Source organism: Oryzias melastigma, linkage group LG9, assembly GCF_002922805.2.
Source record: "Oryzias melastigma strain HK-1 linkage group LG9, ASM292280v2, whole genome shotgun sequence".
In the NCBI taxonomy this organism is placed as follows: Eukaryota; Metazoa; Chordata; class Actinopteri; order Beloniformes; family Adrianichthyidae; genus Oryzias; species Oryzias melastigma.
The window spans coordinates 31,734,960-31,747,100 of NC_050520.1; the positions used below are offsets into that span (position 1 = coordinate 31,734,960).

General features: G+C 38.8%; 1 protein-coding gene across 1 annotated transcript in view; it reads right to left on the bottom strand.

Annotated features, from left to right (window-relative positions):
- Positions 1-12,141, bottom strand: part of zmat4a (zinc finger, matrin-type 4a) — a 162,613-nt gene that overhangs the window by 69,333 nt on the left and 81,139 nt on the right. The window contains exon 4 of the mRNA XM_024276052.2: positions 7,125-7,281. Within this exon, the coding sequence (XP_024131820.2) occupies positions 7,125-7,281 (157 nt within the window). The remainder of the gene's footprint in view (positions 1-7,124; positions 7,282-12,141) is intronic.

A 12,141-nucleotide genomic window follows, 5' to 3' on the forward strand; every position in this document is an offset into this window, starting at 1 on the left:
ACCCGGCGTGTGAGCAGGTGTCGGATCCGATGCGCAGTCAGCGGCGGCAGCTGCGGATGACGGCTGGGAGGCTGAAGAGGCCGCAGAGAAGCGCTGCTAAGCGGAGTCGAATGGTGGCTGCTTCCATTCGGCGCCCTCGTTGACCTGTGGTGTAGTTCACATCAGACATGAAGCGCCGCGGTCCTCCACGGCTGGCTCGCGCCGTGTAGCGATTGTTTCCCCGTTTGGTCTATTTTTAGCTCGAGTCATGAGCGATCCATGTAAATCCTGGCAGGAAGTTATGCCAAGACACACGAGAAAATCTGGTCAATTATCAAAATATAACAGATTTTTTACAATAAAATACAGCGATTGACAAATGTGATCATATTTTTGTATCTTGGCAGACTATAGACTATAAACTACAGTTTGTTTTTTTGTTTGTTTTTGTATTTAGTCTTGATTAATCAGCAATACTTGACTAATAATTTTGACAACTGCAACGTCAAAAGAACAAGATGAAGATGGACAAATTCAAAACTCCTAGAACATATGTTGTAAAAAAATTAAAAAAAAAAGAAAGAAAAGTGATACAGTTTGTGTCTGCAGCAGTTACATTCAGGGATCCTATATGTTGTTTGAAGTTGTTTTGTGTTTAAAGCTTATTTAAAATGAATTAAAACCTATTTCGCTTTCGCAGTCCATAAAGAGAAGATAAAGTTGGTGAAACATGAACTCTTGTACCAAATTTCATAAACTCTATAACAGCTTGATAACTCAGACATGCAGCAGTCTAACCTTGAAGTGATACAGGATTAACTCTTGGACAGGGTGTTGCTGATTTAGAAATATTGCAGAGATGAAATATGGCTGTTCTATAAAGTTTATTAATGTAAGAGAAAAAGCTAAGTGCTCTTCAAGGTCACTTAAGGAGACTAAACTAACACAGCATCAGTGTGATTATATTGTTACCGACTGAATACCTGAAGTGCTCAGGTCCAAGCTCTTTTCTTTTCTTTGTTTACTAATAGAACATTAGATTCTAGCCTTTAAATCTCCTCTAGCTTTTATAAACTGGGTGACATATAAAAGCTCAATAGATTAATATAGCTGTGCATCATCATTCATCTCCAACTGGGAAATCTAGGACTTGTTGGAAAGATTAAGCTGGCCTGGCAATGCCTCTGTGTCTTCTTGGAAGAGCTAGAAGAGCGGTGGGGAAGCGGGAAGTCTGTGCATCTTTACTTAGACTGCTGCCCTTGTAACCCATTCTCAGACGACAAGATATTAGAGGGGAAATGCTGGACCATGATGTTTATGGGAACAGTACAGATATATAATCAATCACTTGGCAGAAAAAAAACAGAGGGGAGACAACAAAACCCATCACAGCATTGGGATGGATATACTCTTATTCCTCTAGTCAGGAACCAAATATATCGTTTGTAAATTTGTCCCACAAGGACATGGGAAACTACTTTGGCAGCGTCAACTATTTCACTTACAACATGTTTATTTTACTCATTTTACAATAAAGTAGCAGACATTTTTGTGCTGAGGATAACAAAGTTAGGTGACTTGAGAAGACTAAATGTCAGGATTATACATAAAAAGTCCCACATTTTAAACTGTATCTGCAATGTATGTTCACCTTTTTTCTGCTTACCTTGGATGAAAGCTTTGGGAATTTCTAAACCCTTCTTTCCAAAGGGACTAGAATATAGCTAACAATCTATTATGTACTGTGTAGTTGTCCACTGTAGTTTATACTGAGCTATAGATAAAAGTGACAAGCTCTCTAATCTTGTAAACAAACAAAATAAATGTGTGTTTTCTTTCAAAAGGCATGACGACAGGGGACATTTCACCGAAGTGTATGACTACAATATTATATTATTGCCCGTCTCTTTCAGGTCTACAATCTTGTCCCTGGTGTCCTTTGACAGCTCTTTCGTCTTGGTTGAGAAGTTGCAGTGTGACTGTTAAAGGGTCTGTACAGGTGGCATTAATACAGGAACTACATAAGTCTTGATTGTTTAAAGTACCTAGACTTACTTTTTTACACCATTATACGAATAAATATTTACAAATCATGTGTCTAGAATCGAGTATCTATGAAAACTACAGGACAAAGTCATCTTTCTAGAATCAAGTATCTATGAAAACTACAGGACAAAGTCGTCTTTTTAACTGAGACAGCTTGGAGAATCTGTGACTAACGCCTGGTTCATACTGGATGCGGGAGTGCCGTGAAGCGCCGCGGAACGGAGGCCGCGTCCATTCTGCACCCTTGTTAATCTATGGTGTGAATGACACCAGGCACCGAGTACCGCGCCGTGGAGCGGATTGTTTCGGCGCCATTGATCCGCATCAATTCTGCCAGGAAGTTGCATCAAGATACATGAAAAAATCTGGCTTATTTTTGAAATATAACCAATTTTTCTCAATAAAACATGGTGATTGACAAATGCGATCATGTTTTTGTATCTAAACAGACTGTAGAGATGAAAATAAACATACAATCATAGCGCACACACACAAAAGAAGTGTTGGCCTACTAACTACTTGCTTCTTCTTAGCAGAAACGGTGCGAATTGCAGGAGAGAGCGGATGCCGAGCCCACTCCCGCGTGAGCCTAGCGCAGGGGTCGGCAACCTTTAAAAGAGCCATTTAGGCTCCTTTTCTACTGATCAAAACCTAGAAGGAGCTGCATAGTCTTACTTTAGCCTTTAAGAAATTTGGATTTACATTCATGACCATCTTTTTTTTTTTTTATATCCATTTTTTTACACGAACAAAAGCAAAAACATGTAAAAAAAAAACCTGGAATTTCTCAAAACGTTTTTTTTTTTTAAACATTTTTACCTTTAGTAGAGGCCAAATTAGCGAAAAAGTTAGCTTGTTGCCTAATTAATAGCTGAACTACAAGTTAGCATAAAATACCTCAGTAAATTAAATCAACCAAAAATGTTAGCATGTTACTAAAATAAAATTTAAACTTTAAATTAGCCCAAAAAACTCAGGAAGATAACAGATTAGCCAAAAAGTTAGTATATTGCTTGACTCCAAATTAGCATAAAAAATTAATTAGAGGGCTGCACGGTGGCGCAGTGGTTAGCGCTCTCGCCTCACAGCGAGAAGGCCCCGGTTCGACTCCCGGCTGGGACCTTTCTGTGTGGAGTTTGCATGTTCTCCCCGTGCATGCGTGGGTTTTCACCGGGGACTCCGGCTTCCTCCCACCATCCAAAAACATGCTTCATAGGTTAATTGGTGACTCTAAATTGCCCTTAGGTGTGAATGTGAGAGTGGATGTGTGTGATTGAGGCCCTGCGACAGACTGGCGACCTGTCCAGGGTGTACCCCGCCTTCGCCCATCAGTAGCTGGGATAGGCTCCGGCACCCCCGCGACCCCGAAAGGGAAGAAGCGGCCAAGAAGATGGATGGATGGAAATTAATTAGAGGCCATATTAGCCAAAAAAAAGCTAGCTTGATCCTCAATTTCTAGCTGAACTCCTAAATGGCCTAAAATTCCTCTTTAAACTAAATTAGTCAAAAACGTTAGCCTGTTGCTAAAATAGAAGCTAAACTCTAAATTAGCCTAAAAACTCGAGTAGATAACAAATTAGCCAAAAATGTTAGCATGTTTCTAAAATAATAGCTTATCTCCAAATTTTTGAGAATTACTTTTTTATTTTTCTTTAGCCAGAGAGCCAGCATGGAGGGATAGAAGAGCCACATGTGGCTCTGAAGCCGCAGGTTACAGACCCCTGGCCTAGCATAACAAATACTGTTGACTCACTGTATGTGCGTACAAAAGTTACATACGCAAAAAATAAAAACTAACCTATCTCTGTAATTGTCAATGTCTTCAGATAATTATAAGTTACAAAGAATCAGTGGTTCCTTTCATCCTTTTAACCACTTCAAAACAAATGGTCAACAGAATAATTAAAAAAAACATGTTCTTTTTTTTTCTTCTTTGTACTAAACGTGTTGCTCAACTGATACCAAGGAAAAGAACGTTTCTAGCACAGATATGCTGATGCTTACAGGCCAGAGGGGGTGTGTTCAATGAGAATATATCCCTTCCCAAGCCTTCAGTTGGCAGTGATCCCTCCAAAGGATCAAATAAGACGACTTCAAATGGCTCATCAAATTCTTAGATCTCATGTTCATCATTTTATCCTTTAAGGTTGGTGTGATGACAAGGCTTATATCCACACTATCATCAAGAAAAGGCTGAATCGTGGCAGATCCCAGGATTACACTGCCCCTGACAGAGCCTCACAGCTCAGCCCTGCACTTGCATCTGAGAGTGTGATGATGAGAGTTCATAACATACAGGAATGCTCCTCTGATTTATGAGCTAGTTGAGCTTGCCAGCATAAGTCTACATAATACTGCTGCTTTAAATGTTTAGTGTGACGCAGATGCTGATGCAGATAAAAACGAATGCGAGACGCTCTAAAATTTAATCTGTGCTAGATTCACCACCTCACACCGTGTGTCATAAATTTTTCCGTTCTATATAGGTCCTAACTTTTGCAATAACAGTGGTATATGCCTATTTTAGGGATCCTTTTAAAAGAATGAAAAGCTTTTAAACAAGGCCCTTCATCTTACTCCAAAGGCGCAGCAGCCCATCATACCAATTTACAACCCCAGCCACATATTGCTCATGTATGATTTAGAAGCAGTTCAATGAAAGGGGAATGTTGTTGTCTGGAGGGAACAGAGTGGCTTACAGTCCTCAAAAGTGATGGTGCAGGCAGGGCAGGCTGAGGGCACAAAGTCAAAATATATACAGACCCAAAAACCATATGACTGACCAGTTACAAGTCAGTCTGCAGCAAGTCAGCATCAGACTTTGTAGAAGCACATTTATTATTTTCTTTTGTTGTTTTCCTAAAAAAACAAACAGAAAAAAGCTGCTTGATTTGAAGTCTGAAGCCAATTCTCTCCAGATTGCAATCAGCAGAGCATTTATAGTTCCCCAGGGTTACTTATAAATTCATTATCTATTATTAAACAGATTTCTTTACCTTTTGGTTAAATTCTTAACTTCTTTATTGTTTTTTTTTATTTAATGTTAAAAAAAAAATTCCAATCATAGCTATAAACATTTTATTTGCAACATTTTTTGGCTGGAAAAAATGAAGTTTTATCTAACTTAGACCATTGGCAATGCATTAGAACTAAACTGACACATATAGAGATGGACAAAGCGAGGCTGTGACGTCATCAATAGAAAATGCCTGACCTCAAGTTCCAACAAAATGAAATAAATTCAGTTGCCAATTTTCTGCTGTACGGATTTAGCCATTTTGGAACCAGACGACCTTGTTAAGCAGTGATTGGTGTGAGTCGGTCTGAGTCATTATTTATATGGCAACCACTCTCGCTAATCAGGAGTGAGCTTGTATGAAAGCCACACCCCTTCCACCAAAAGCGGGTTCAGAAAGAATCTGTCAATCAAACGCCTTAAGGCGGGGCCAGCGGGGACCACAAACTCTTACTGAGGCATCTGATTGGCCACTTAATAACTAGAATAACTTGTGATAATATATATATATATAAAATAAAAAAAATGTGGATAGCAAAAACATGTTAAAAAGAAACACAAGAGCAATAACGGCCTTTCTGACAAACAGAACAACATCCGTTTGTCAGAATAAAAGAAGTAGAAGTCATTGAGAGTTTGGCTTTCTGGGACCAGCAGGTACTATTTGGAACGCAAGGGAGGATGGGAAAATCCGTCCAGTGCTCTCTACACCATGGTTGCCCAAAGTGGGGGCAGGTTGTGTCCATGGAAGCCGCAGAGTGTTCTGTTAAACTCCTTACCCAGTTTGCTGTTTTCATTAGAAGACAGTTTGTTTAGCTTGCTCTTGTTTTTCAATTAAAAATGTCCAGTGAGGCCTTGAAGCTTTCAAAGACAAATGTTACTTGCTTTTTATTCTTACTAATGTGTGTTATCTTAATGAGTACACAATCAAGTTAAATTAATTCATTATTTTCTTCTATTATTTCATGACATGCAAAAAAAAAAACAGATTTTGGCACTTCAAGCGACAAAGTTTGGGCACCTCTGCTCTATACATTGTCTATGAATTGGACCAATAGAGTGTGACATCACCCAAAGAAAATGTCTTATTTCCGGTTCATAAAAAAATTAAGTCAATTCAGTCACATTATTTTCTTGGTAGAGACGCCAACACGTTAGAGTCAGACAAGGTCAGTAGCATCAGAGGCTAATTGGAGAAGCACAAGGCACTGGAACTATGGAAATGAATACACTTTAATGCACACTTCAAAGACAATCTCATTTTTGGAAAGGGTCTGTAGCGTTACTGTGAATGCAGTATATCAGTCTGCCTGACTGATGGACATTTGTCTAATTGTGTTGTCTTCCTTAATGCGACTCTTAGTGCGGTGCCTTATATCGCAGTTTCAAAAGTAGACCATTCATTGCCGGCACGCCTTATAATCCGGTGTCCCCTATTGTGTGAAAAAGACAATATTTATTTTATTGTAATTCTATATTCCTATACTCTGAAAGCCATTTAATAAACAACAACGCACAACATACAGACAAAAAAAAAAAAAACTCATGTTTTTGTGCCAGCATTCATTGTATTCATTCATAAAGGGGTGTGTGTGTGAATGGAGGAGCAGAGGAGGGGAAAAGGGGTGGGTTGGTTTCAATTCAACTGTAAAGCATGGAGCCCCTAAAGGGACATTGAAGTAAAAAAAAAGTATATATATATATATAGTAAAAAATGTAGAAGTTGAAGTTAAAAAAAATTCTGGTAACTTCAATTTTTAGGAAAAACTTTTTTTTTTTTATGTCAATGTTCCTTTAGGCCGGGGCTCCAGATTAAAGTGCTTTAATAGGTAAAGTTTCATTGATTTGATTTAATTTCTGTCTGTAAGTAAAAAAAAATCCAAATGATTTTCATACAACAAACATCTAGTCAGAGCTTTAAAATGCAATGAAAACAGCTGTGAGGTTTGACTCCATTTGACGCTACTACGACATGTTAAAACATTAATGACATGACGCATCCCACCTCTCATGCCCAATTACTTCTTTCTAAAGAACAAATCACTGTGAATGCATGAACAACTCTTTTGTACTTTTCAGTTACCTTTGGCTGTGATGGCCGGCTGCTCTCCCAGTAGTAATTTTAGCCTCTTGGCGTGTATTTTACCCTGGTAGTGAGACTGTGCCACCACCGCTGAGGTGAAGGACATGTTACACAATGTGCAGCATTTATTCTTGTCCACGTCACCCTCATCGCTGCCCTGAAAGAAAAATACAAAAAAAGAGTGAAGATTGTGAATGGATGATGCATAGATAGATTTAAGCTTGTTTTCCTTTCAAAAACTGCTCCCAGTCACCTCGACCACTTCAGAACCACTTAAAGGGCATCCATCAAGCCGCGATGCAAATGAAGTTGATGTTGTGTCAAGGAGGTTTTTACAAGCTTGAGCTTCTATTTGTACATGTTGCATCAAAACACCATTACGCTTGGAGGACACGTGAAGCCGTGTGCAGTGAGAGAGGGTTGTTTCTGTTTTAACAAAGATTCAAGAGGAAAAGGTGACCTGAGTGAATAGAAATCCTGATTTATATTTGAATACCTTCTATTGCATGTGATGGCATGTAGCTAAGTTTTCATGTCTTATCAGTTTAACTGAGTCACTCTGAAATGGTAGGAATATAATGGCCTGTTCGCATGCATGATACAAAGACTTCTAGCAAACAGTCCCTCTATGCTGAGAGCTAAATGTGGCTCTCTGACCTCTCCTCTGTGGCTCTCTGGTTGAAGAATAATAAAATACTTTTGATGTTAAAACAAAATGACACATCAAGTGAAAAAAAACTAAGATAAGTCCAACTGTTATTCTCACTCATTCTCAAACATTTCACTCCACCAGGCTTCGGACTTCAGTACCCATAATGCTCTACAATCCATAAAGTGGAGTGACTGTAGTTTACCAAAGTTGAACATTTTGACAGATTTTGGAGCGTTGTGTAACTTATACTTAAGGAACACTGGATTATTAGATGGCTGTGTATTATGGAACAAAATTCCAGGTTTTAAGGTGGTCTAAAAAGTACTGTAATGCCTCATTTCCACTGAGCGGTTCAGACCAGACAGGTCCGCTCCTGGCTGGTTTAGAATGGTCCAGGAAATTCAAGAGAGTGTTTCCATTGAGTGTTGGACCATCAAGGCACATTCGGGGTGTAGACCCATGACCAGGGGTCTGGAAGCTTTAACACTAAAGATCCATTTGGTTCAGGTTCTTATAGACCAAAACTCAGTTTCACCTCAAAGTTAGAAAAATACACCTTATTTATGTTTTTGTGGCCATTAAGCCATTCATTTATAAAATATAACTTTGAAATTGATTTTTTATACATAACAAATGCAACTTTTTCACTTTTAACAAAATCGCATTCAAGTTCCTTTCAAAATAAAACACATCCTGTGTAAAATCAGATCTTCACCTTCAGCAGATTTATCTAAATTACAAATGCAAGAAACATGAGATTTTTTATTATTATGACTTTGGTGTTCCTTCATCCTTTTGCTTTTACGAGTTAATAAAAACATGACATCAGTGTAGAATCCACATTATTTTAAAATCTATACATGTAAATGTCTTTGGGCCTTTTAGTATTTAGGCACTACATAAATGAGGGATAGTCAACTCCAGGCCTCGAAGGCCACATTCCTGCATGTCTTCCAACATATCCTGCTTTGGCATGTTCTAATCGGGTGGACACACCTGAACCAGGTAATCAGTCATGAGTACGGCTTGGATATCAGGAATTCATGCTGAAACTGCAGCCCTCGAGGCCTGGAGTTGCCTATCCCTGATACAAGTACATACATTTACCGCTTAACTTTGAAAGAAAATTGTGTGAACCTCTGTCAAAAGTTGAAATAACTCTGTCTCTTTATTAAAAAAAAAAAACTGAATAGTTTCTTTATATTTATCATAATAGTGGAGGGTGCAGAGGCAGAACAGGAGACTCCTGATCAGAAGATTGCATGTGTCCTAGTGTCCTTGGGCAACACACTGAACTCCCACAATGCTCCGGGTGGATTTTGGTCCTGCCAGAGTGTGTTCATGGGACTCTGACTGTAAAGTGCTCTTTTAGAAACAATAACATGAAATCAAATCAGTGTCTTATATTTCGTACCTCTAAAGGTGAATAAGACTCTGTGGTTCCTACTGGGTTATGTTTGGTGAGAAATCAACCCAAATGGTTCTCTGTGTTTAAAAGGTTGCTGACCCCTGCTTCAAGTCCCCAGATGTGTGTACTTCTAGCATTAACTGACATAAACTACCCTCACACCCAACCAAAGAGTGCAGCATTACAATCATTCTTTTTATATTTTCCAGAACCTTTTAAGCTAACAGGGAACTAAAATATGTGGAAATGATGCTTCAAAAGAAATGTACAGCAATGCAATAATTAGGTTTTGCAAACATACTGTAAGCAGTGTCAATAATCCTTTTCAGCAGCTTCAGCAGCTTGGCTTTGTTTCTCATTAAAGACCACGTCCATGCTGATGCTTTTGTAACTTTGAAAGAAAATCGTGTGGAGTGAAAGCTACAAGTGCATAGCTTGCACCTTGAAAACAGGATTTTGTAGCTAAATGATATACAAAAACTGGCAAGGCCAACATATTTATTTTATTACATTTATTTGATAAAGCCTCGGGTTCTTTTGACATGACTCAAAGTCTCTCTTCACCTTCTGCTTCCTGCATGCCTGTGTACACAGAAGATGACAAAATAAGTGTAAGACATCATCTCATTTCTGCAACTGTGAGGTCTTTATTTACTGAAGGTCAATAGTCCGGAGCAAAAATGACTCAAAAAAACTGAGTTTCTATTCGTGAGTTAGGATGGATACCATCGAGAATGAATCCATCAGAGGAAGAGCTCGTGTTAGGTGTTTTGGAGATAAGAAGTATTGAGAGGAGAGACTGAGATTATTCTGGTAAAAGAATACTGAGGAGCTTGCTGAGGATTGGGTTAGACGCATGATTTGATCCCTGCAAGGAGTCAGTTAGTCAAAAAACAAGGAAAATTCCATACTTCAACTACAAAACAGTATAAATAAAGAAAATGTTATCCAAAGCTAATCGAAAATGTTGATTCACATTTTCTTTTAATCCCAGATAAATTTCAGTTTTTATCAGCTCAGTTAATTCCAAACAAAAGATGTCTGTACTGTATTGTCAATTTTTAAGAAGGATACCTATAAGAGCACTCGTCACTCTAATTTCAGTTTTGGTTTCAAAGATGCCAGTCAAGTTAGGTGTCTTTTTCAAAATGAAATTAACTCTTTGAACTTTGCATAAACAGATCCCACAGTTCATGACAAGTTTTTAGCTGTGAATCAAAATGGTGCAACTACAGCAAAAGAGAAGCTGCATCATCTGACTCAGAAACGGACGGAAAATGAAAAATATAACCGCGGAGGATAAATATAATCCAGAGCAAGAGTTTATTATGAATGAAGCCGGCCTCTACACTGCAGAACAGTCTAATGTTCTGAATTTAAAATAAAGAAAACTCTTTATGTTGAGAAATACTCCAATGTTCTTCAATAAATGTTTACAAAGCATGATCAGAAGTGTTTTTTATGAGTATGGACCGCTAACAGACATTCTTCGGGGTTGGGTAAGACAAAAGGAGGGATGTGTGTCTCCGTATTTGTGGATTTGGTGTATTCCCGATCCCCAACCCCACGAATAAGGGGGAATACTGTATGTAAATAATTTATTTTTTGCAAGAAGATTGCGTGAGCAAAGAAAAATCCAGACAAAAAGAGGAAAAAACTTTCAGTTTGGCTCTTGAGTCGGGAAAAGCGCTGATCAAACGCTTGCTGTTGTCGTAAAACTTTTTTGCCAATCAGTGGGTTACATCGTGTGATAACAGAAGCTCCGCCCTAACGGGTCCATTCCGTTTTTCTATAGACCTACGACCAACGGAAGACCAGAAAAGGTACCAGTTGGTCCTGGTTAACAGGTCCATTTGTAATGGAGACGCTCAGAAGTCCAGTCCGGTCTGGACCGCCCAGTGGAAACGAGACATTATACAACAAGTTATGGTCCCTACTAGTGCTGGGAGATATGATGATGCATATTGTGTGGGTGATAGAAAATTGTCTATCGTGCCATTTCAATATCGTTTATATTGTTTGTAACCTATTTTGATCAATTACTTTGCCAAATATGTCATTAAATAGTCCAAACCTTGTTAGTGTGAACACAAAAAAATTATAGAAGTGAAAATAAAGACAAATTAAAAAGAGGTTCTTCGCAAAGAAACTCAGTCTTGTGGTTTTGCAACGCAAAACTGTGTTACATTCTTTGATTCACAATTACGTGAGTTTTACGACAGGCTTTACTTTACATGAGTGCAGAACGATGGACGCGGAAGTGCTTGAAGTTGTTTCCCTGGAGTTGAAACAGACAGAAACGACGATGCAGACAGCCCAAAATGAAGCACTTTCAGCAAAAGAGGGGTACATCAATCATTTGGTGTCATTTTGGATTCAAGATGTCCGACGCGGAGACAGCAATATGTAAGCTATGCTAGGAGGCTATTCCCGCGCTGATGCAAACACAACAAACCTTTTATCACTCAAAGAAAGTCCATGAAAATGAACAAATGAGATTACAAAAATAAGAAATAAACCAAGCTGTGGAACAGGGCTGTAACAAGTAGAGGTGGGACAAAATATCGATATGGTGAACTATCGTGATATTTCAACTCATGACAATTATTGGTCCTCTCTTACCCTGAATCGGTTTTCTAAAATAATACCAAAAAGGTCCACCAGGGGGCAATTCACGTGAGCACGACAGTGAAATGCAAGGAGGCTGTAGCAAACCTGACATCAATTTTGACCAGACCAATATGTTTTCAGCCCAAATGCTTAAAAACATAGTTGTGTGGGTACAGCGTAAGTGTACTTTGCTCCTTTCCGACATACAGTGGGGAGGGGCGGAGCTCACCACCTGCTCCGCATACAAATGAAAACGTTCGCGGGAAGCAGAGCAGCCACGAGTAAAAAGGTCCAGCTGTGTCTGTATTTTTCTAAAGAGGAAGCAGACATCGCACTGTTTTTAATGT